Here is a 26,859-nt window from a genome sequence, read left to right as displayed (position 1 = left end):
TCATGCCGCACATCAGCTTCCACACAGCTCTTGACAGAACAGGATCTTAATCCAATGGCATGGAGGCCAAGATAACTGGGAATCTCGTTCTGCTGCAGCCTTCATCTGCCTTCACAGCCATCATGATTCTTGCATCTTCTTTCACCTCCTCCACCACTGAGGACACCGGAGCGCCTGATTGGTGGGTAAGGCAGCGGCGGGTAATTCAAACCGCCTCCTTTTATAAACGGCGCTTTGACGTAGCTTCCGGCACTTGGAGGTCAGGAGCAGTGGGGAGAAGAGGGACACAGGCGCACGTGTGTCCTTCCCACACGTGTGCCTCCTTTCTGGACCCGGAGCGGAGGAGAGCGCAGCAGTAGCAGCGGCGGCAGCGAACGGAGCAGCTGAGGGGGCAGCAGCAGCTGATCCCCCTAAGGTAAGTGGGGCTGAGGGACTGAGGGGCCGGCGCAGCTGAGCCGGATCCGGAGGGGAAGCCCCCCGGGTCCCTCTTAGCCGAGCCGGTAGGGAGCCGCACTCCCGAGCCGCGCGAACAGAGCGCGCAAACAGGCGCGGTCTGTAAGAGCGCGCCGGCGTTTGCAGCTGCGTTCGCGCCGGCGGGTGAGCAGGCGGGGCCCAGAGGCTGACCCCTGCTCTGCTAGTAAGGGCAGCAACTCCTGCGATGGTGTCGACACGGAGTTCTGCCAGGGCCCCTGCCCGGGGGGCGCGGCCTTCCCGGGGCTTGTCCGAGGCCTCCACCCAGACAGAGCCCTCGGGGGGGCTGCCGTCCTCCAAACCCCTGGCCTGCGGGAACTGCCCGGCAAGGTCTGGGGGGGCAGAGACTGGGGACTCCTGCACCTGTCCTGTAGGTATCCGCCTTAGGACCCTGGAGGAACGGGTGCGGGAGCTCCTGGAGGAGGTTAGCAGGCTGAGGGGAATCGGTGAGGCAGAGGAGGAAATTGATAGGTATTTTCTTTCTCTGCAGGGTGGTACGACAGAGGAGAGGGCAGCCCGGGATGAGCCCTCCACTGCTGAGTGGCAGACGGTCTCCCGCGCCAGGGCTATTAACCATGTTGTGGCACCAGTTCCTCCTGTCCATCTGGAGAACAGATATGAGGCCCTGGCAGCCCTGGAGGAGGAGGGAGCAGTGGAAGATACCAGGGAGGAGACTTTGCGCACACAATGTCCTGTGCGGGCGGCGGGAGTCAAGAGGCCTAAGAGGAGGAAGCGTCGCGTCATCGTGATTGGTGACTCCATCCTGAGAGGTATGGAGGGCCCCATCTGTCGCCAGGATCCCTCAGCACGTGAGGTCTACTGCCTGCCCGGAGCGAAGATTCAGGATGTGAAGGGGATACTCCAGTCCATCATCCAGCCCACCGATTATTACCCCATGGTCCTTGTCCATCTGGGTACTAACGATGTGGCCAGGAGAGCCCCTGATCGCCTGATGGAGGACTACCATGCTCTGGGAGGCGTGCTGAGGGAGATGGGCGCACAGGCGGTCTTCTCTTCCATCCTGCCAGTGAGAGGTCGAGGCAGACGCCACGAGATGTGCATAGCGGAGACCAACTGGAGGCTACAGAAATGGTGCTTCGAGGTGGGCTTTGGCTTCCTCAGCCATGACCGGCACATCATGATGAGAGACATGCTGGGATGGGATGGGCTTCACCTTTCCCCTAAAGGTAAGCGTGTGTTCTCTTCCAGGTTGGTGAACCTCCTTCGGTGGGCTTTAAACTAGGCTCGTCGGGGGAGGGGGAAGATGAGGGCGGAGGAGACGATGAACTACCAGGCCCAGCAACAGCCAGCGAGCCCAGACCAATGGTCAAAAGGGAGAAACAGGTAAGTGATGGGGGACGGGGCATTGCTGAGACTAGGGGGTCAGTAGGCACAACCGTTGGAGGCCTCAAATGCCTCTACACGAATGCTCGAAGTATGGGGAAGAAGCAGGAGGAACTCGCCCTCCTCCTAGCTGTCACCAGCCCTGACATAGTAGGGATCACAGAAACGTGGTGGGACTCATCGCATGACTGGGCGGTGAGTGTCAAGGGCTATAGGCTATACAGGAGGGACAGGATAGGAAGGAAAGGTGGAGGAGTAGCACTCTACATCAAGGAGGAATATACTTCCTCGTTAATCAGCAAGGGGGTAGAGGGGGGGCACTCTGAGGTGCTCTGGGTTAGAGTAAAAGGCAGTCCAGGGGAGAGAGACTTAACGGTGGGAGTCTACTATAGACCTCCCAACCAGGGAGAAGAGCTCGACCAGGAATTCTTAGGTCAGCTCACAGAGGCAGTGAGGGCTAAGGATGTGGTCATCATGGGGGACCTGAACTTCCCAGACATCTGCTGGGAGGAGCAGTCAGCCAAGTCTGATCGCTCACGTCGGTTCTTAGCCAGAGTGCAGGACCTCCATCTAACCCAGGAGGTGCACAGTCCCACCAGGGGAGACGCCTTGTTGGACCTGGTGCTGGCCACGGGTGATGACCTGGTGAGGGGGCTGCGGGTGATGGGCCACCTGGGAGACAGTGATCATCGCTTGCTGGAATTCACCATCCAGCGTAAGGTGGCAAAGGGCTGCAGCAAGGCAACAGCCCTAGACTTTAGGAGGGCTGACTTCAACAAGCTAAAGAGGATCGTTGGGGAAGCGCTGAGGACCCAGAGGGGAAGGGAATCAGATGTCGAAGGTGAGTGGTTGCTCCTTAAGGAGACGATCCTCCATGCCCAAAGGGAGGTAATCCCAACAAGGGTCAAAGGGAGCAGGAGGGCACATAAACCCCCATGGCTCACTAAGAGCATCCGGGAATGTCTCCTTGCTAAAAGGGAGGCATACACCCAATGGAGAGATGGGGTCATCACCAAGAAGGACTACGTTACAGTCGCCCGAGGATGTAGGGGGGCAGTCAGGAGGGCCAAGGCAGAGATGGAGATAGGACTAGCTTCCCGGATTGGGGACAATAAGAAGTCCTTCTTCAAATACATAGGGGGTAAAAAGAGGGTCCCGGGTAATGTGGGGCCCCTGCAGGACACGATGGGCAACTTAGTCATCACGCCAGATGACAAAGCTAACATATTTAATGATTTCTTTGCCTCTGTCTTCCTAAGTAGGGACCAGTTCAGCCACCTCCCTGCTGGGCCCCCCTCGGGCCCCGGGAGAGACACGCCTGGGCCAGGGGTTAGCGAGGAGTTAGTTAGGGTACTTCTGGAGAGGCTGGACGTGTTCAAGTCCGCTGGTCCGGACGATCTTCACCCTAGGGTTCTACAGGAACTGGCCGAGGTCATTGCGGGACCCCTGGCGCGGCTCTATGAGCACTCGTGGTGCTCTGGTGAGGTGCCGGAGGACTGGAAGAGGGCCAATGTGGTCCCTATCTTCAAAAAGGGAAAAAAAGAGGACCCGGGAAATTACAGGCCAGTTAGTCTTACCTCAATCCCGGGTAAGCTCTTTGAAAAAATTCTCCTGGCACACATCCAGGAGGGCCTTGCGGGGGAATGCATGCTCAGGGGCAACCAACATGGGTTCATCAGTGGCAGGTCTTGTCAGACCAACCTGGTGGCCTTTTACGATCAGGTCACCAAATCATTAGACGCAGGGGTTGCTGTGGATGTAGTCTTTCTGGACTTCCGGAAGGCTTTCGACACTGTCTCTCACCCTGTCCTCATCAAAAAGCTGGGAGACTGTGGTGTCGATGCCCACACGGTCAAATGGGTCGCCAACTGGTTAGAGGGCCGCACCCAGAGGGTGGTAGTGGATGGGTTCTTCTCGACCTGGAAGGACGTGGGCAGTGGGGTTCCGCAGGGCTCGGTCCTCGGGCCCGCACTGTTCAACATCTTCATCAGTGACTTGGATGAGGGGATAGAAAGCACCCTGTTCAAGTTTGCTGATGACACTAAGATGTGGGGGGATGTGGGTGCACTAGAAGGGTGCAATAGGCTACAAGCTGACCTTGACAGGTTGCAACGGTGGGCGGATGAGAATAGGATGGGGTTTAACACTGATAAGTGCAAGGTGTTGCACATGGGGAGGAAGAACCGGCACCACACTTACAGGTTGGGGAACTCCCCTCTTGCCAGCACGGAGACGGAAAAGGATCTTGGAGTCGTCATTGACTCCACGATGAACATGGGCCGGCAGTGTGGGGAGGCAGTCAAGAAGGCCAACCGTACCCTGTCATGCATCCACAGATGCATCTCGAGCAGGTCCAGGGAGGTGATCCTCCCCCTCTATGCGGCACTGGTCAGGCCGCAGCTGGAGTACTGCGTCCAGTTCTGGGCGCCACACTTCAAGAGGGACGTGGACAATATGGAAAGAGTCCAGAGGAGGGCCACTCGTATGATCAGGGGTCAGCAGGGCAGGCCTTATGAGGAGAGGCTACGGGACCTGAACCTGTTTAGCCTCCACAAGAGAAGGTTAAGGGGGGACCTTGTGGCCTGCTACAAACTGGTCAGGGGGGAACAGCGGGTATTGGGGGAGGCCCTGTTCCCCCGTGCGCTGCCAGGAGTGACCAGGAATAACGGTCACAAGCTGGCGGAGGGTAGTTTAGATTAGATATTAGGAGGCGCTACTTCACAGTCAGGGCGGCTAGGGCCTGGAACCGGCTTCCAGGGGAAGTGGTGCAGGCTCCTAGCCTGGGGATTTTTAAAAGGAAGTTAGATGAGCACCTTGCCGGGGTCATCTGACCCCGGTGCTCTTTCCTGCCAAGGCAGGGGGTCGGACTAGATGATCTACCTAGGTCCCTTCCGACTCTAGCTACTATGATACTATGACATGTAGACTCATGGCTGGGGGCTGGGCAGGCTTATTATAGTGGCAATTTGTCCCTGACATATCACAGCATCGTCAAAGGATATATATGTGGATTTTCAGGAGGGAAAGCACAACCATCTGCTATCCCCATCACATCCTGGTGGTGCTGCCACTGCTTGCTTCATGACTGCCTATTCAGAGTTACCCCAGTTAATTTCATAGCTAACCTTCCCTAAAGGTCATTCTTCTATCTGCCACCTGTGGACGCACTAGTAGCAGTACAGCTCTGCCATCAGAGCTTGATTTCTACAACCTTCTTTTAATTTAATACAATCGCACTTAACAGACATAGCAAAACACAAACATCCATATATCAACAGCTGCAAAATAAAGTTTAATATTTTTGTTTTTAAAATTATTTTCCTTTTAAGTTTCCCAATAGGCTTACATCTACAGACTAGTGCAAGTGTTCCTTTGTTTCTATGCAACATAACTGGTTCATACACTACTTTAAAGACGAGAACTAAGTCCACATACAAAGTTTACAATTGTGGGACAAATGCTACAGACTTCAGTCATGAAAACAGGCTGATTGTAGCATACCATTATAACAGGTCTCATATAAGAGAAGTCATAGTAGACTAATCAACTTAATAAAGTAGTATTGAAGAACATGCATAAAAGTTAGCCTTAAAAATCAATAAATTTACTATACCTATTTCTTTTAACTAATTCACTGCTATAATTGCCAGCCATACCTTTTTCACTCTATTTTAGGTACTTTTATGTACCATTTTACACAATGTATATTCAGCCTGCAGCAAACATTTGCCTCACTGAATCTGAATTTATAAAGGAAGTGTTGACAACTAAGCATTTTACTGCAAATGATACTACACTACTCCACAAATCACAAACAAAGCAGCACTACATCGGCAAAAATACCATTACAGAATTTTAGTTTTTCAATTATTAGAGGAGTATCAATATATCAGTCGCATATCAGATCAGCATCTATAAAATGAAAATTAACATCATCAGCTATCAGCTTTTTTGGGCAGTGTACCTGATAATGTCACAGCCACATGCATGCACGCAGCCAGGAATGCAGCCTGGCAGTTTGGAGAGCAGCATCTTGCCAGTAAGTCTGTGGGTGGGGGGAAAGGGCATGAAGGAAGCAGATCAAGGCCCCCACAGTGAGGGAGGGAGTGGGGCAGGGACAGGCACTGCTCAGCCAAGGTGGTGAATGGGACCAGGGGCTGGGAGTGGGATGGAGCTGCGGGCAGCTCGTCCAGGGTTGCTGGGCAGTGGGAAGGGGGAATGACTCCCTACCACTGCATGCACCCCTAGGGGAAGTATGGGGTGATATGTGCCCCCACAGTTTTATATGTGGGGCAGAGGCAGACTGCCCACTGTGGGCTTGTGGCCAGGGTCTGTGTCAGCCTTTTCCCAGCGGGGCGCTAGGCCAGGGCTGGGAGCAGAATGGGCTCAGCTGCATGGGGCAGGTGGTGGTGCTGGAAAAAGTGGCTATAGGGGGAGGGGAATTTTGGGGTGGCAATAGCCCCCCAAGCCTCCCCAGCACCACCCCTACTTGGGGCACTCCATTCTGCTACCTCTCCCTCGGGACCCCCATGCTGCAGGGAGGGCAAGGGGCACATAGCCAGCAAGGGGCTCCCGAGGGAAAGGCAGTGAAGAGGAGTGCCTCAAAAAGGGGTGGCACTAGGGAGGACTTGGGAAGCTATAGCCAACCCAAAATTCCCTGCCCCGCCACACACCTCTTCCCTCCCCCAAGCCCTTTCCCCCCCACAGACTTACCAGCAACACACTGCTCTCCAAGCTGCTGGGCTATATTCCGATATGGCTGATTAATAATCAGCTATCGGTATCAGCCAAGAAAGTCTTTATCAGTGCACCCCTATCAATTATTATATCATCATAAATTAACCAAGAGCAAAAGGCTGAAATATTTATTAAAATACTGGACTGCTATAATGTGACAAGCTGTAATCATGTGCATAGAAAAATGAAAGAAAAAAAAAAATCAATGTAATGATATAGGGACTAAGTAAACGAATTATAGGCACCTGTGATAAACAAACATCTTTATTACTAAAACAAAGGCAAGACATGAAGAATAACAAAATTATCTCTTAATCACCGGTGAGCTTTACATATTCTCCTATTTGGACAAGATAATAACTAGTATGTTGATAACTAAGTAACTGTGCCTCATGGGGAAGTTACATCACCAGTATTTAAAAAAAGCATCCATTCTTACCGTTTCTCTAGAAAGGACCATGAAGCCTTTAGACAGACAAATTTAAAATCCTACAACTTCACCCAGCAGAACCCATGCATGGGAATACATCTACAAGTGCCCAGGGATGGCAGAAGCCACAGGAGAGAAATATGCCCTTTCAGCATTTCATGCACTGATGAATCTTATAACAGATAAACATACCCTACAGCTAGCCAAACTGACATGCATATAACAAAAAGGAAATGCAAGATTTAAAAATTTCATCCTATTACTTTTCATTCCCCTTTGGGGGGCTTCAATGTATGCTACTACTAAAGCACATGTACTTCAAAAGATCAAACAATACTAACCTTAATTACAGCTAAAAACAAAAATATGTATTTCTAAATCCAAACTAATGAGAACTATATTATCATCCTGTTAATTTTTATATACAAACTTCACTTGCACATTTAAGTTCCCAGGCTGGCAATCCAAAATAATTTTAGACACAAAGGGAACATACTTGAATGGCACAACATTCCATCATCATCGTTTTCCAATTTCATTAACAAAGGTTGCTGTACAAACATTTTTCTCCAATTAACACAGAGTATGAAAGGCAGTGATACACTCCCTCACTACCTTCGTCAGACACCCAGCGTTCAGAATTCTAGAGACAGGCTTTTACAAATTTGGAGACGTACCAAGGATCATAATTCATCTCCTTAGGCACATAAAATATTAAAGTGAGCATAAATATTGACAAGTGGGACAAAAGAAAATACATTTGCAGAATCATGTCAAACTATACAACTCAGTTATAATGCAAAGTTATCATCTTATTGCCGTATTAGAGAAAGAACTATTCAAGAGACAATATATAAAAAGTACTTCTAATGTTAATTTATATATTATGAATTTTTATATTAAATGCACTATATCATCTAGTTGTTAAGCATATGTAACCTAAAACATAACAAATCCTTTCAGCACACCTGCATATTCAGTCACTCCATAATGGGAAATGGTAACCAATCCTACACCTGTTTGCTCCCCATACTTTTTATATTTGACTTGAAGTGCAATGTCCTTAAACTTCTAAGCACAAAAAGATGGCCTAATCTAAAGATTCCTGAAAGCAGCTGTATCAGAGGCAAAGACTGAAAGATCAGTATGGCAAACACCTGTGACCTGCAAGTTCTACCTAACAGATTCCACATCTGATAACCACCTGATGACAATCATCTATTCCTATCACCACAGCTGCTAACTAGGAGAAAGTAAGGAATCTCATGGGGGAGAAATATAAGTGGACACCTGCTACACACAACATGAGTTCTCTACCACATCTGTAGAAGGCCACCAGGTATCACTGTATTTAAAAAGAGACTGGGAAATATATTTGGTTGAAATATTACTGTAAATAGAATGGGAAACTAAGCTTAACACATGCTCCTGTGTACAAAAAACCCAAGGGTAAAAATGCCCTGCACTTAGCACTGTCACTAAATGACTGTGTAATTTAATTTCCCTGAAACCCATTAGCTTTCATGAAAGGAAAATGAAAAACAGATGAGAGCAATTCTTTGGTGTGAGCAGAATTCATTTAACACTATACCTGGGAAAAAATCTGAAACTGTATCACCAGATATGGTGCATTATATCAGCTCTCAAATTCTTCAGACTACAGATAGATCGCTTTGAGTTGGCAATAAACAGGATGTCAAATTTAAGGCCCCTCAGTTACGAATCATTAAGATCAGCTTCTTAAAAGCAATATTGTATTTAAAAGCTAGAATGCTACAAAGTCTTTTTTTTAATTTTTCCCAACAGATATAGATATATTTAGTTATTTATTTTCAATATCAGCCATTTGATTGTTTAAAAACAAACAAGTTCATTAGATTACGGATGGAGGTTTTAGATTAGGGTGTACACAGCCAAGTACAATTAACTGGAAAGAAACTAATTGCTTTCATTTAACTGGAAACAGCCTTAGAACCATTTACTTTTACATTCTGAAAAACAAGATACCTCAAAAATACGTATCAGGAATTCTTCTTTTCTTTTGTCATACAAAAATTTGTCAGACAAGCCCTAGGCTCTTATGTGCTACAAACACATAAAAAAGCAAAACAAACATTTGCCATGGAAAACAAATTAAGCTAAAGTCCTTACAATTATAAATCAACATACATAGACTACTGTTTTATCTAAAAGTTCTACTATTTTTTGAAATGCTTAATCATATATAACAATTGAATGTAAATTAACTTTAGGAAAAAGGTGGTAATATTTACTTTCAATTTGGGGAAAGATTAATCACTACACAAACTTCAATAAAGGAATAAAAATTGGCATACCAATTTCCTAATTTAATATAAATTGGCAGCACCATGAAGCATATTTGTAGTTACTACTATGCAGCAAATTCAATAAAAATTTAAATACATTTCTATCTAATTTCACCAACCCATTTCATAATTGTGAGAGGAAGAGACCAGACCTAGAGAAAAGCCCTGAGGAACTTGCACAGAAACACTCACTGCAGGTGCAGAAGACAACCTAGCCAGAGCCAGGAGCAGGCTGACATGCTTCTGCAATGCACGCTATGTCTGGATTGGCAGACGGAACATGAGAAGTATTTCTGGCCCCAGAAAAGGGCAGCAGGGAGCCACCGGAGGCCTTCTCAGTCAACAGCGACCCGCAGCAAACCATGGAGGAAGCAGGTAAACCAGCTGGGAAGGGTGGTCAGAGAACAGCCGGATGAGGATTGAAATGGCAGAGTCAAAGGCCAGCTGATGGCAGACAGAGGGAAAGTGAGGGTGAAACCACTGCAAGCAAGTAGGTCTGAGTTATAAGGGGCACAGTCCATTTTGATTCTTGCTCTTCTTACTGTTTTCGGGGGGGGGTTATATGGTGTTTCTTTCTTGCACCAGACCGGGGGAGCTGCAGGAAGCCAAAATCTGTGCCCTGCAAGAGTTCACTGATCTTGACCAGATAAAGCAGGGTAAGAACTCAGGTGAAATGAACTATTGAGTAGATTGGCCTGAGAACCGGGAGAGGATATAACCCTAATTAATGATCTGAAGAATCATTAGAGGACTGATTTAATTCAACTAACCCAGGAACTGGGAAGGATTTGATTCCACATTTGCCGCCTTTTTTTTTTTTGCCTTTTTTTTTTTTTTTTTTTTGAAGCTTTCAGTGGACATTTGGTGAGCTGCTTTCATTTTGATAGACCCAAGAACCTGGGGAGCAAACTGATGTGTCTTACTGATTTGCAAATGGATTTATCTTAATTGAGGGACTCCAGGTCCTATAAGGAATTAATGGAAGGTTGGTCTTCATAGTGAGTGGACATACCTCACAACCTTTATTCGGTAAGCCAGCCAGCAACAGCCAGCAGTATATTCAGGCAAAAAAAAGATCCTAGCCCAAATGCATGTTATCAAGGGAAACGTAAGGGTGGGGTGTCAGGAGAGGGGGAGCCCCAAGAAGCAACTCTCTGGGGCAGAACCTAGCAGAAAAATCACTCATCCTACACCCAACTCCTAACTGTTAAAATAGATACATCAAGACATAGCAGGTGAGAAAAGAACATCTGGGATAGGCAGTTTCAAGACTGTCTGGTTATCCCCAATGGCACATGAAAATAAAGGGTCAGGCAGGTTGGGTCCTTGGCCTTATAATAACCACCCCTGACAACAATAACTTAGTGCATTTTACTCTGACCACAGCAAATCATTCTCACTAGTCTCACAGAAGATGACAATATAATGCTAACTGCTACAGACCAACCTGCATAAAGCCCTTTGGTTAGGAAATAAACTGACAATATGGAAGGCTTCCTTCTTACATGATTATACATTGTTGGCTTATAATTTGTAGCATAGTGGCTAAAAATGCTTTAAAATTACTATTATCTCCTACAGCAATCGATGTTTTTGTCATCTTAACCTCCAAAATATCTTGTGAAAGTTGCACAAGTTAATTGTGCACATGTTGAATGCACAACTATAATTTTTACTTTTGTTGTGCCCTCCACTTTTTACTTTCTTATTTTAGTAAGATGGAATCGGAGTATTCAATTTATGAATAAGACCTTCAAAAGACCACTTTATTATTTTCTTCCTTCAGCATTTACTGTGTACATATGTGTGCAGATTCATGAGTTGCCTGAAAAAGTACAGAAATCTTTCCCTCTCCCCCCCAAGTTAAAAGTTAGTTTACATCTGCATAGTTTGAACATCTGCATAGTTCAAATTAGTCTTTCTGACAGGCACTGTTATTAAATCCCATTCACATCATGCTGCTCAATTCATCTAACTTTATTAGGTTCTCTGATGTTCCTTTTCTCCTTGTTTAATCTGGACTAAACTAATTCTTTTTTGAACATTTAAAAGTTTGCCAGTTCACTGTTCATACCTTTTCTGGGTCCTTTTGCTGACATCCAAATGTAGAACTTGGAGTACCACATTTAACATTTTATCATAGGTTTCATAGACATTAGGGCTGGAAGGGACCTCGCAAGATCATTGGGTCCAGCCCCCAACCCAAGGGGCAGGAAGTCATCTGGGGTCAGATCAAAACTAAAAATAAGCATCTAGGCATTTCTCAAAAGTATCCAGAGTAGGTGCTTTCACCAATTCTGGGGGGAGTTTATTCCAGACTCTTGAGACTCAGATGGTAAGGAAGTTTTTCCTTATGTCCAGTCTAAAACAGTCTTCCAGCAGTTTGTGACCGTTAGACCTTATCTTCCCCTGCCCTGGTGAACAGACATTCTCTCAGTTCCTGATGCATACCCCTATATGTACTTAAAGGCTGTCACCCTAAGCCTTTGCTTCTCCATGCTGAAGAGTCCCATAAAAAGCCATAAAAATGGTTTCTTTATTACTGCTCTTCTGCCCATCCATCTTATACCAACTTCTGATCTAGGACTAAACCACATTCTTTACCACATTCCCATTTAGTTTCTTTAATAGCCTCTTGTACTGGACTTTGCTGAAGACTTTTTAGAAATCCAAGTAAAAAAAACCCAAAAACTTTCATTTCCTTTATCCAGCTTTTTGTTGACACTGTTTTCCACAATGGAAAGCATGTTGGTTTTAACAGATCATATAATGCTCTTCTAGATGTCTGATCTTTAAATATCATGTTTTAAATAGTTTCTCCAATCCAAAAACTTGAGTGGATGTTCTCCTAGACCTTTCTGGATAGTCTCCTGTCAATGCAAGGGACTAGCCCCAATGCCCCAGGAGGTCCCTTTCAGACTTATGTTCTTAATATCATTTGACTAAGGAAGGGTTCGATCCTGCAAACCTTTACTCTGAGTATCCCTTAAAAGCATAAATAGTTCCTTTGACCTCTCAAATATTACTCAAGCAAACAAGAGGTTAAAAATTCCATTCCAAATCTGTTAGTTCTTAGTAGCTACTCTGGCAAGTTTTCATTTAATCCAGGAAACTTGTGCTGAAGTCATACTAAGTGAGAATGCCAAAACTTAGCCTATGACCCTGTTGCTTCTGTATTATTTCTCAATTATTTTTTTTTAAAATATAGAAAAAATATTCTGCTGTAACCAACTAAACTACTACTGCTCTGACCAAAAACAGCTTTTACTAAAGTAAGCCTAGAAAAGCTTACATTACCTGCTCAGAAATAGTGCCCACATTGGAAAGCTACCAAAGACTAAGAGATTACTGAGGTTTTAACTATTTGCCATATTTGTTTCCAAATCACTCAAAAGCTCATTTTTAAAATGCTTGTTATTCAACCCAAGCTGCTAATATGAGAAAAGTCTTTGTAAGCCAAGGTAGAGATTTACAATAAAAATTAGGTGTACTAATTTTACAATTTGAAAGAAACATTGGCAGTAGAAGCATAAAGCAATCAAGAATGGTGCCAACACTGCCATGCACATAAACCTGTAGAATGAGGTAATCAAGAGTCAATTAAGACAACTAAAAAACTTCCAAAAAATCTGAATAAATCCAACATCACTGTCTGCCAATCACTTCATTTAAATGAATCGCATATAAAATAGAACTTATAGATCAAATGTAGCAAAAATCAAAGCACCTTCTAAAATTTTAGGGTAGCTGCCCTCACAAAGTATTCCCCCTGCCCCCAATCATCTGCTTCCTTCTATTCCCTAAGTTTCCTAAATGCATCCAAGGTTAAAATGGAGGCAACTAAAAACTAAACTTCACTTTCCATACCCAATCCTGAAATTATAGGCAACTGCCAAATGTCCTGAAAACCAGACATATGCCATTCAACTTGTCTTAAAGTTTTGTCAGCAACAAGAAAAATCCTTGAGTGCAAATACAGTCAGTGGCATAATATAATCAGGGCACCCCTCTATCACTTTCTGAATTTGGCAGTACATCAATTGAGACCCATTATTGTGCTGCCTCAGTTTACCACAGTAATTCTCAACTGAGGTAGTGCTGCTGCTACCATTGCTGCATCAGCCAGGTGCAATTGCCTCCTTTGCCTCAATCAGACCCAGACCCAGATGGGCTGCAACACAGGCAAGAGCTCCTACCTGCATTAGAGTTATCAGATAAGCCCAAAGCAGACAGGAGCACCCACTCCTGTTGCAGCCCTTCTCAGTCTGTCCCTGCATCCTCTTCCCAAAAGCAGAGGCAGGCAGGACAGCTCTACCTACCCTGTGCACCTCTTGTTTCTGAAAGAAGCATGCAGAGCCAGACCAAGAAGAGTTGCAGCAAGAGTGAGTGCTTCCACCACAGACCTTCCTGGTCTGACTCCACACAAGGCAATTTCACCTGGTTGCAGCAGCAGCACCCACCCCATCGCATCCCTCAAAGGCTTTTAAGGCACACCAGTTAAGAACCACTGGCTTATTTAAACCTCTCAAGAGTTTTGCTGTTAATATTTAATCACAAGCTAAAATTCTTTTAAGTAAGCTAAAAAATTTCTACTTTCAGAAATGCTCCCCACGCAAAACTGTAACCTATTTTGACAGAAGAACAGTTTACTGATCTGATGCATATTTTCCATCTGTACTGTCACATTGTCAGGACAAGAGCCAGGCTTACGTTTAAAGTTTGTGCAGTAGCTATTGCTTTGTGGTGCTACCAGAAACCAAAGCTGCATTTTGATCAATCATCTGATCATTGCCTCTCAGCTCTAACCAGCAACGTTCTGACTCAACACCTTTCAAAATCAGAAGTCAGCAGATGTATTTCAGTTACCTTCACAGGGTGTGGCTTAAAAGATGGGTCTAGAGAAGGAATTCATGAGCGTACCTAACAAACAGCAGGATTCTGTTTCCAAGAAGCAGAGGCAGGGCCACTGATTCAGCATGAGCTGGTACAAATATAACAAAACTAGATGCACAGTCACCAAATGCCACAAAATGAGTGACCGGCACACTCTCAACTGCTGGAATTGACCTCACCTTGTATCATATTAGCATAAGCAAGAATATCTAGAGCTGCTAAGAAAGACGCTCTTTAAGCTTCACATAGTACCATAAGCATGTATACCAAATGCTAGTTCCTAGCATCCAAAAATAATTGCTCTAACTGACATCTTGATTCTGAAAATTCCACTGCTGGGCCAGAAAATGTGAGGTTCTTTAACTCACCTCAATCAATACGCTGTCCAGATAGGAAAAAGTCTGGTGTGATTTTAATCAGCTTTCCCCAAAAAGTTTAGGGAATTACTGAAGGAGTATGGCTGCATCCTAGAAAAGATGATCATCATTCCCCATCACAAACCAAAAACATCAGCAGAGTAAGAATAGGTTCAATCTTCCATATATCATACGTGGCCAAATCCTTTTGATAATTTCACCATGTGCAACCCCATGCAATTAGCTGGGGTTAGAAATGGTACATCTCAACACAGTGTAGAGTACACATAGTCTGCCTTCATCCTTTTTTCTCCCTTGCAGAAGAGGTAGACTTATGACTTGCTTACGATATGAAGTTTTGTGAACAAAGATATCTCAGCAAGACATCTCAAAACACTATATACCCCAGGCAATGGCACTAAGCTGTCAAAAGCCCTCCTCTAGAAAAGCCACACAGAAAAGGCTTCTGGTGATTTAGTTAATGTCATCTGAGGAGGTGGTATAACTATACAAAAGAAAATCCCCTTCGAGAATATTCTACATCTCTACGAGGGAATTCTGCTGACAGCTACAGCAGCAACAGTACCATGATAGAAGGGGAGTGGTGATCCACACTTTATGCTGACAAGTGTAACAAAAAACCCTTACAAGGTTATATTAAAAGAATGATTTGGGCATTTTCCTTCCTACTTTTAGGAAAATGAGCTCTATACTTCAGTGCAATTAAACTTTAGGGGATGAGGAAGGGAAGACAACACAATGTAATATCCTATTACAGATTCACTTGATAACTGGCCTTTGTTTGCAACTGAAAAGTTAAAATGCTACATAATTACAGGGAAAAAAACCACTCAACTTTCTTGTGAATATTCTTCTAGAATATAAAATAATTAAAACACTAAGTGTCAAATAAGCAAATATTATTAGCTCTAAATGGCTGTACATTACAGCCAACATATTTTAGTCTGATTTTGTACAAGTCTATATACGATACTAATGGTGTATGCTGGTGCCAAGAGGATTCACTGGGTTCACTTGAAATACAAGCAACGGCCTCTTTTTCACACTGACAAATCAACAGGATAATTCTGGAATTCATTAGTGAAGAATGCCAACCGATCCAACATAATAGCTTTACTTTCTCTGCAAAACACTTCAAAAATATCTAAATGAATATGGAAATGCATCTTTCTGTGGCAAATTGTTCATTATTGAATCATTATCAACTCTTGTTAGACAAAATTTCTCTCCTTTGCAATGTACAAGATCATTAAAGTGTTTGAGAGCTCCATCATGAACGACAGTGGCACTTTATAATCCACTATCTCTTCAGGCAAATATGCTTATGGCTGAACATAATACACAAAATAACAACATCCCCTTGACATACATTCTTTCTTTTTAATGGTGCTTTTAAGTGTTGACAGCAATGATGAAATATGGTTGTTGCTCATTTTATTAGTTTTAACTATTTCAGTGACATATTTCAGATATACTACCATGCTGTAAGACAGAGATTTTGAAGATTAGAGTGCCACTCTTGATTAATCTGGTCAGATTTTACACACACACACACACACACACACACACACACACACACACACACCACCCACCAAGTTTTCATTCTCAAGCCAATTTTTTTTTCCCCCCTTCTCAAATACAAAAAGACTGGATAAATTGTCTTGTAAAATAACTTTGCCTCATGCATTAAATATTACTACTTAGTGTAGTTCACAAAGTGAATTGGTTTCACTATTTAGAATGGCGCTCCAGTTTGGAAAATACTAATAACCAAGAACTAACTTGCTATCTGGGTCATCAGTCTAACATTAGAGTTTAAGACGTGTGACTTCAGACAATATCATTTTTCTTGCTGCTACAAAAAGTATCATAAATCTAAATCCTACTGTGGAATAGCAAAATTCTTTTAAAAACTTAGAGGTAACTTTTTCATTCCCCTCTCCTTTCAGCATTCCACATTGCTATAGGATTTATTTGTTAAACTTCTTAACAATGTGGTATAGTATACTTTCCTACTCTGCAAGGCAAACAAACAACAACAAAAAATGTGAATTCTTTATTGTGAATTGTGTAAAACAGATAACTATTGACATATTTTTAAACAGTCATTTATAGTTTTGGGTTATGTATTTTGTATACATGAGTATATATCAGAAAGCATTTTATAATTCTTTACTGAAGATGAAGGGGAATGAAAGACAATTGCTCTAACAAAGACAAAACCAGAAACATAGCTGTATTGCATTACAAAAATATTTCAGTTCACAGCTGCTACAAGCAAATGATTGACATGCACATCTCTCACAATTCATGTAATTCCCCTTACAAAGCAATCTCAATGGAGGCTTCTTCTCAAATCTCTACTAATGATATAATTCCATTACATTTAATAGAATCATCTAGTTATCTCTTAAGTAAAATTGAAGAACTAGAAGGAGAGAGAAAAAAAAGAAAAATCAGTATTTTCTGCACTTAAAAGTTATTGTTTAGGAAATGAGCAATTCAAAACAAAACATGAAAAGACAGTCTGTCCCATTTTTGTATACAAGTAAAGTCTAAATCTGCCATATATAATATATGCAGAGAATAAAGCAGATATTAAACCTAACGGCAAGCCATATGTGCTCTTGACTGAAAATGTGGTGAAAACATTAATACATTTAATTATTTGTCTTTTTTTAGGTTTGCTACCAAAAAGAGACAAAGAAAAAATTGGCTTTGTTGTATGAAATAATGGGGGTCACAACAATGGGATGCCAAACTTACTAAGGTCACTGATCTTCAACTGTAAGTCCACTAACTTTGTGATGTGCAATATATTATACATGTACACACACACACTAAATTGCACTAGAGATTCATACAGAAAATTTCAAGATAACTACTTTTTAACAATAGCTGCACAGTGGTTTTAGTCCGTCTGCTCCTATACATTGTGGAAGATTAAACTAGTAAACAAAGACAAAGCAAAGTAGAAAGACTTCCAAAAGAAATTGCAGACCACCAGGATTTGGATTTAGCTAATCCACTTAGATTACCATGGCTGTGTCTTAAAAGGACAATACTGAGATCACAAAATAGGTCACATACACAAGAAACAGAATACATAAAACGAAACAATGTCAACTTTACAGATGTAAAGCAAATGCACAAAGCCTTCCTTAAAATTTAAGACACAAACTAGACAGGCATTTGCCCTGAGACGCTACTTTTCCTAAAGAGTAAATACTAGAAATTGATGATTTTAGGCTACAAATCCAGGGAAGGGGGAGGGGGAGACACACAACACTGCCATTATTATATTAAAATGTTCTAGCATGACCAAGGTCCAGGCAAGAAAAACAATTTGTTAAACTAATGAAGTAATGTGTCATTCCCTTAAATTTGAAACTTTTCAAAAAGTAGAGAACAGCAGGGGAAACCCAGGCATAGACACAGTAATGGCTAGAGTTACTGCATATAAGTAAATCACTGCACAATTTTGCTTGGGTATTGCATGCAATTTGTTACAAATGCTAAAGAAACTGGCACTGAACAAAATGGACAACCCTGATGTATTGTCTGGATCTCAACTCAGAAAAAGATGTCCAAACTTTTGAAAATGTGTGCAAATTATCTAATCCAAATTTCATCAGAGCAAAATAAGCAGAAAACTAAAAGCAAATAAAATTTTCACACATTTTGCTTTTACAACACAGCAATTTGAAACTGATTTCTTATAGTTTAGCTTTTTATGCATAGCTTCCTAGTTCAACCAGCTAAACTATGAGCACTTCAGCCTCTTTCCAAAATCTTGGATAAAGTCCCTTTGTTAAGAAAGCTGTACTTGTCACAACTTGCTCTGTGAAGAAAGACTTAGATAGCAAAGTCACTGTTGCCATGAGAAACCCAGTAACTTCCAGATGCTTGATGTGTCTGGCCTAGACAAGGGAATGAAAAATGTCTCTTTCTGACCAGAGAGGCATTGAGGGGCTACTCGCAAAGCATTACCTACTTACCCATCAGATTTGAGTTCATGAAAGGTGTCGGGGACAATCCTTCATGGGGCCCTAATCGACTGTCATTCAAGTGATCACCGTAATGAGGGCTGTCTGCAAAGCCCTAGAGAAAAAAAGACCAGAGTATTAAACAGATTATTTGGCAGCCCTACTAATTGAGTGTAATGACACTCTTCTAATTAAATGTACAGAATTGCAATTGGTCATTCATCATAAAGTTGGCTTTCAGATCTGAATATCTTGTGGAAAATATACTCTGCCTGTATTTCACATTACTCAAGTCCCCTCCCTGTCCTATCTAAAAAGAAACTGCACCTTTTTCCACCTAATGATCTGTGTCCTCATAGCCAATGTTTCTAAAAAATTAAATAATACAAGAGTATCTGAATCTTTTTGGGGCTGGATCACTTTAACTATTCTGGAAATGACATTTGCTCTGTAAAACTTCACTTAAGGTGCCTTAATACTCACTTGGTTAAATCTCTTCATACTAAAGGCTAGGCAGAAATTAAAGCTGAGGCCCAAGCAAGGGAGGGGGTGGAAATTGCTCAGGCTCACAGCAACCAGAAACCACCCAGAATCCCCTGGGACTATAAAATCATCAATCACTGAACATTTATCATTTTCCAGACTGCAGGCTCACATTCAAGACGACATTAATGGGGCTGAAACAGGCCTCACTATCTTTGCAGGCGTGCTGTCAGTTCAACCAAAGGGCTAGTAACTGAAGGCTAAATAACTGTCAAATCACTACAACTGCTTATGGATGCATGTCACAACTCCTTCTGCTATTCTGCTTTAGAAGTAATCTTCTGGGAGTCCCAACTCCCAAATGAATCTTTGGCTCACTTTATCTACTTCAGAATCAGTGATACATATGTGATAGGCATTCAGAAAGAATCTTAGTGACATTTACAACTTGGTTATGACCACGAGGATGTCCTCTGGTAACCATGACCTAGCCCTGTCTGTCAGACAGGCAGCATGTAGCAGCAGCTGCCCAGGAAATGGAGTTGCTTCTAGCTAAGGTCACCACATGTGGTTTATTTTTGTGCTGAAATGAAACAAAAGAATTAAATGTGCCAAATGAAGAAAAAATTACATACAATACACAAGGCTATACAGGAAGTTACCAAGTTCCTTAGCTTCCTTTTTTAGTTGACCAGTTTTCAATTAGATAGAAAAAAAACTGGAGTAATCATTTATGCAAAACGTTTTTATCAAGACACAGAGACAAACAGAGCTGTGAAATACACTATTACCCTTAAAAGAGACCATACATTATAAACACAAAGAGTTTAAAAGACAACCTAGGACTGATCCAGTAACTTAAATAACAACACCACCACCACCACCACCATCACCTTTTTATGGGTAGAATACACCACTGAAACAAGACTGTCTTCACCAGTAACCATAACACAAATTGATTTACGTAGCATAAAAGCCAGCTCTTTCTGTCCAATATCTAATACTCACTTTTACCTCCGAAGAACAAAATATTATACTGTAATACTTGATATCCTTTTTTCTTTCTACTTCCTAAAACACTGAGGTGAGAAATTGATACAGAGAGTAAGTGTGCTCCTCCTCCTATCAGAATGTCTGCAAGAATGCTTCTGATTCCGATTACTTATTTTTTTTCCTTTCAAGATCTTCTACACAACTGGACACATTAACTGATTCTGTTTAGATTCCAGCTGCTAAAAAGTCCCCTCTCTATCCTCCAGTCTAAGTGCCCTACACAGCTTTCAAACATTTACTGGGGGAAAACATGCTCATGTGTCACATGCTCATGTTCAGCACATCACTATAGATGGAATTCATTCTACAGTCAAAAAGTTCAATTAAAAATTAAAATTCTGGGGGCCTAGTTCTCCTGTTTAGTACCTTATAAAGTCAGTTTTTTAAGTTCTGTGCAAAGTACAACCTACCCAGTACCTACACAGGCTACAGACTATCACACACCAGCTTTAGTATCTATTACCCAGACAAAATCTTCGCAATTTATCTTGTGGCCTCAGGCAGCAGAAATTCATGCTTTAAAGGCCTAAGTACCTGGGGTTCACTCCCCAGCACTAAATCAGCCAAAGTGGCAAAAGAGAATGCACAATGACTGGGAAACCCATCCTCCAGCTTCAAGAAAGCAAAATAAGAAGTTATAAGGGCACAGAAAAAGAAAATGGTTTAAATTAGAACCAAGGATATTTCAGAACTTTTCCTGCATTTTAGATGTTTTTGTGTTTCTTTGGTTGGGTCCTTTATAATCTATTTCTTTAAATATGCATATCAGGTTTTGGTTACATAACAAGACTTATGAAGTCCATAAGAAAGTGTTTCATTCTTTCAGATATATAAGAATTCAAATTACCGAATAAAATGGCAGCAAGGTAGCGCAATCACAGCTTCAAAGTAAATTTACTATTCCAACTAGAATACGCCACACTTCAAAAGGGATGTGGACAACATGGAGAAGGTCCAGAGGAGGGCCACTCGCATGATCAGGGGGCAGCACGAGGAGGAGAGGCTGTGGGACCTGAACCTGTTCAGCCTCCAAAAGAGAAGGCTGAGGGGGGATCTTGTGGCCTGTTACAAACTAGTCAGAGGGGATCAGCAGGCATTGGGGGAGTCCCTGTTCCCCCGAGCACTGCCAGGAGTGACCAGGAATAACGGTCACAAGCTGGCAGAGGGTAGGTTTAGGCTAGATATCAGGAGGCGCTACTTCACGGTCAGGGCGGCTAGGGTCTGGAACCAACTTCCAAGAGAAGTGGTGCTAGCTCCTACCCTGGGGGTCTTGAAGAGGAGGCTAGATGTACACCTTGCTGGGGTTGTTTGACCCCAGTACTCTTTCCTGCCATGGCAGGGGCTCAGACTCGATCTGCTCAGGTCCCTTCCAACCCTAGAAACTATGAAACTATGAAACAACCCTTACAACTTTAAAACACTGGCAGGAAAAAGAGAAGGCTAACAGTGCTTAAGAGTACTTCACATCAGTGGCTGGGACTGAACAGCTGGTCAGGAAGTAGGGAAGGGGGAGAGAAACATCAGCTGAACTGGTAGCCATTGCCTGCTGCACACCTAAAGACATACCCCTCCAACCTGTATCCTATCTAAAATATAGTGTAGTAGCAGTTAAAGAACACTGTATTAAATGCAATTCTTGGTTGAAGGTGGATAAAGCCCAAGATATCTGTACAACAGCGTGATCTCTGCCTGTAACAAAAAAAGCTTTTCCAGAGAAAGGATACAGCTATGATCCAAATCAAAAGATTCTGACTTGCACTCCATAGGGAGAAGGGACAAAAGCTATGTTCAAGAGAAAAAGTAAGAATATCCTAAGGAAGGGAAATGGTTTACTCATCTGCACATAGCCCTGGGAGGAAACAAATTTCCAAAGAGGATTTTTCTACCTGACATTTAAGAGCTTAAGAGTTACTGTTTAGTATAGATGGAGGAACACATGGGTAAACTTTTATTTTTTGGAAAGGGTGGATTCAAGAGGATAAAAGCCTGTTGGTTTCACTGTACACTGACTAGAAGAGTTAGGAATGCTGTGAACAAAGAAGCAGAAAGCACTTCACTCCCTCCACCTCCATCACTCAGCTGTCTTATCTGGAAATTAAGGGTGTGCAAAAATGCCTGAACTAGCTTGGGTACCAGAAACAGTCTAGCTGCAGCAGCAGAGAGCTCAGTGCAGGCTAATTTACTCTTCCTGTCATGGTAAATTAGTCCACAGAGAGCTCCATGCTACTGTGAATAGACTACTTCCAGCACCTGAGCAAGCTCAATTAAAGCTAGCTTGGGTACCTCTACGTTATGCTGCAGTCTGCAGTATAGACATACTGGGCAAGAAACAAAAGCTGATATTTCTAACCATTGATAAACAGGAAAGAACTGAGGAGGTGGCTAGGACAGCTGGCAAATCCAAGATTATTTTGAATGAACTATGGGTATGGCCATCTTCATTTCCCTATCCTGGGTGATGCCCTCTAGATGGATATTTTGCATAAAGCAGGCAGTGAACAGCCTCCTTCATCACAATCAGACCTAATTTATGACTATGCAAATTAAGAGATGAAGGTTTTACGATGAGTGTTGGAAATCTCTTAATCAGTTAAAAATGGTTTTCTTGAAGGGAGAATTGGGTAGCAGAGTTGGACCTTAAATATTTTTTGAAAGTTTAAGGGGTAGGGAGTAGAAGGGGAAACAGAGTCTGTGGTTTCCATCAGTGCAAGTAATGTTTATTGGGATCTCAGAGGTACACTTTCTTGTCCTAATGGCAGCAACTGCCTGCAGGAACAAGAAGTATGCGTGCCCCCTGAGCATGGTAGTGCACCCCCTGTGAAAAGGTAGCACTGACACTGTCAGCGGTGCCTGCAGGCAGCCACCACTCACCTTGCCACCCTCCCCCCACCGCAGGCGGTCCGCAATCACTGCTGCCAACCACCCCCCTCCCCCAGCTGCTGACAGCACTGCAGCTGTCTGCAGGAGCTCCCCACTTACCTCTGCCACGCCCCTGCAACCAACAGCACTGCTGCTGCCTGCGGGATCTTGCCATGCCCCCCCAGCCTCAGGGGGCACGTGGCGTTCATGGGCCCACACTGGGTTTCCATAAGTCTTACTAGTATCTGACTTGAGAAAGTTGGGAGTAACAAAAATAAACAAATTGTTCTTCACTGACCTGGGTTGTCTGAAGTTGAACAATTACTTTATTTGTGTATCTGTAATGTTTAGATAGACTATGTGCTTCTGTGAGAGAATTAGTCTTTTAAAGCTGCTGTTTAGAATAGCTTGCGATTCACTTATGACAAGTAAATTGCTGCATACAAATGCAAATGCTAATGCTGCAGAGTGTCACAGCTAACTAAATACAATGGCCAGAACTACAACTATGAAGTCAAACCACTCTGTCCTCATGAAGATGTGTGGTACACAAGCTGTAACTTGCAAAAAAAAAAAAAAGCCAAAAACCAAAAAAAACCCACACTAATTTTATTTAATAAGTTAATTTTTCAGCATCGGTACTTCACTTTATCAAAGTGATATCAAATGCTGACAGGAAAAAATTAAGTACCATTTAAAAGGCACTCAGGATTTGAAGGTTTCATGTTATCTCCTTTTAAAAAATTTCATCCTTCTAGTATCAAGTTTGATGTAATTCTATGAATAAGGTTCATAAGTTAAAGCTGCAGCCATGGCTTCCTTTATTTTATCTGCAGTACTTGTTATATTTTGCCTTAAATCAAAATGATAATATATTGCAAGGGTGGGCAATTATTCGGCTTGTGGACCACATAAGGAGTTTTTCTGAGCTGTTGCAGGCTGGTCAGCACCCCCCACAATAGCACACCAAAACTCCCTACATGGGACAGGGCCACGGGCAGGCAGCAAAACTCTTTATGTGAGATGGGGCCACAGGCAGGCAAGGAGTGGTGTTTGGGACAAGAATGGGTAGGCAAAGGCAGGATCACAGGCAGGTTCACAGGGCACTGACAGTGTGGGGGGCCAGGGCCCAGAGCAGAACCACGACCCGCTGCCCACATGGCCCTGCCACAGGTGCCAATTTCACAGGCAGGGGGGCATACAGGAAGCAGTGTGGCTCTACCTTGGCTCCAGCCCCACACTGTCACTGCCCAGGATCCCAAACAGCTCCTCGTCCACCTGCAGACCCATTCCATCTGCTTGGTTGCCTGCACCCTTGCCCACATGGTTCCCAGCCAGTCTCCATGGAGACCTGGGATCTTGGGTCAATGAAAGCATGGGACTGGGGCTGGAACTAAGGCTGATCCCCAATTCTGCAGGCAGAGATATAAGAGCAGTAGACCCCAGCCCCACACTGTCACCATGCCATAATATGCCTAGGCCAGATGAGACTGAGGGAGCTGCCATGGGCCAGACAAAATCCTTCAGTGAGGCTAATCCAGCCCATCAGCTCTTTTTGCCCACCCCTGATCTATTTAAACCCTAGATATTTATAAGATGTTTCAGTTAGTTGGGACCTCTGGATACTTCTGTGTGTAAGTCATTAATAAAAACAATGCAAATCAATTATATAGCCTACAAGTATTTTTTTTTAATTAAACAAATGCATGCATTTACAAGGAGTATCCCTTTGCTATAGCCATGCTATTTTACTTACAATGCATTACAGAAAATCTGAAACATCCAAGTTACAATTCTTGCAGTGGTTTTGCACACCCGGTAGTGTCAGTAAATGCAAAGCCCTCCAGTACTGTAGACACACTGCTATAAGCCTAGTTCTACACATGTAATTATATTGATACTAAAGCTTTTACTGTTACTACTATATGGTGGAAAAACCAGGGGGAGTGGGTAATCAGTAATTAGTCACATGAACCAGCACACCTTAGGTTCACAAAAAAAATTCCAGACCTTAAGTTCCATTTTAAAACTAATTTTGGCATTTAGCAACTCACTTTGAATAAGAATTGTGCTCCTAAATCACTTTTTGAAAATGGGAGTTACAAGGCTCTTGAAAATGTAATTGTTCGTATTTTGCATAACATGCTAATACTATTCAAATTAATGCAATTTTACTGTTGGCTTCAATGGAACCAGATTTCTCCCTTAAAATTGGACATCGGACTTAATTCTGGCTATGTATGAACAATCTGAATTAAACAATTCACATCAAATTTCAAAAAATTCTTGAGGGGAGCAATTCAAGTTTGCTTGAAAAGGGAAACACACAATTCCAAATATTTCCTATTCCATTCTTTCCCACTCTCCAACCTCTGCTTCCACTTCTCATCTAATCCTGCAGTCCATACCTGCACCTACTCCAGGTCATAACTGTGCTCCTTCAGGAGAGAATTTTCAACAGGAGAATCGTCTGTAAAGAGGCAAAATTATGCTCTTCATTTTTATTTTTTTCTTTCTTTTTTTCAGAATGTGGTATTTCTAAGTTTCATACCAGTCTACTCAGAGAACCAGAGAAGAAAAGGACAATAATAATGTAGGTCACATTAAAGTACACATTTTTTATATTTTCCTGTAATCCATTAAATTCTAACTAACAGCTGGGGTCCAGCTTTTGGGTGTTCTGCCTTCCCTTGCAAATCCTTGGAGATAAACCAAAACTAGACCCCAGCTGTGCCTCTTAATTGAACTTCAAGGAATCAAGCTGAGTTTTTGTACTTTGGCTAGTTGTTTAATATAGTGTTAGCATTTAAACGATCCCAACTAAGCTTGGAAGTTAACATTCCAATAAGATGAACGAGAGAGTTCACACCTCTGCTACTGTTATAGTTAGTGTGTTTACACACTGAACAGACATAGCAGAGACATAAAACTTTTATGAGTATTGTACGACTGCCTAGTGCCCAAGTATAATAGTCTAGGTGCTACAGACCACTAAAAGATAACACCAGCTGAAGATCTCCACATGAATTATTTGTTTTAAAAAAGGATTTTAGTAAGGCTTCTGACAGTATCTCCCAAGATGGTCTCATTAACAAGCTAAGGAAATACAGACTAGATAAAGTATTGTAAGATGGATATCTAACTGGTTGAAACAAAGTGCTCAAAGAGTAGCCATCAATGGCTCAGTGTCTAGTTGGGAAGAGATAACAAGTAAACTTCCCCAGGGGGGTGCTTTGGATGATGGGACTGAGTGATTGTTTAACAAATGCACTGTATCATGTGCAGATGACAAGGCTGGAGTTGCAGACACTCGGGAGAGTATAAGTAGTATCCAGAATGACCTGGATAGGCTGAAGAATGGTCCACAATCAACTGCATAAGATTCAACAAAGGTAAGTGCACTTGGAATGGAATAATCCCACGAAAAAATACAGATTGGGGAATGACTAGAGACACTGCAGTACTGCAGAAAGGACCTGGGGGTTACAGAAGACAGCCCACGGGCCAGATCTGTTCCCACAGCTCCATGGCACTGGCCCACAGGGCTCCACAGTCCATGGCCCTGCAGGCTAGATGGGGCACACTGGGCAGCATGGTTATACAGGGCCAGACAGAAGTGGCATGGGGCCCTGATCCCTGCAAGCAAGATCAGGCAGGACTGGTGCAGGGCACAATCTCGGCCTATGGGTCCAAACCTGGTGCACAGGGTCCAGCTGGGCCCACAGATCAGCCCTGTGCCATGCATTTGACCTGCAGAGCCAGAAGGTTGAGCACCATGTAGTAGACCATAAGCTGAATATAAGCCAACAGTGTGCTCTTATTTCAAAAAAGGCAAAAGCATATTGAGTTGTATCAACAGGAATGTCACTTGCAAATCAAGGGAAACAATTCATTTGCTC

The 26,859-nt window shown here is 43.0% G+C and overlaps 1 protein-coding gene across 18 annotated transcripts in view; it reads right to left on the bottom strand.

Moving 5' to 3' along the window:
* The window catches only part of TCF12 (transcription factor 12), a 322,678-nt gene that overhangs the window by 165,933 nt on the left and 129,886 nt on the right, over window positions 1-26,859 (bottom strand). For 17 of the 18 annotated variants that reach the window (XM_090028813.1, XM_090028815.1, XM_090028812.1 and 14 more), the window contains one exon: window positions 18,578-18,680. In XM_090028813.1, coding sequence (XP_089884939.1) covers window positions 18,578-18,680 — 103 coding nt within the window. Of the gene's footprint in view, window positions 1-18,577; window positions 18,683-26,859 lie in introns of those variants that run through there. The other variant, XM_090028829.1, reaches the window with a different exon arrangement.

The sequence above is a fragment of the Crocodylus siamensis genome, chromosome 15, assembly GCF_052110815.1.
Source record: "Crocodylus siamensis isolate JL-2025a chromosome 15, ASM5211081v1, whole genome shotgun sequence".
NCBI classification, from domain to species: Eukaryota; Metazoa; Chordata; order Crocodylia; family Crocodylidae; genus Crocodylus; species Crocodylus siamensis.
Note: the sequence above shows the minus strand (reverse complement) of the source record. Positions and strands in the feature narration are given on the sequence as shown.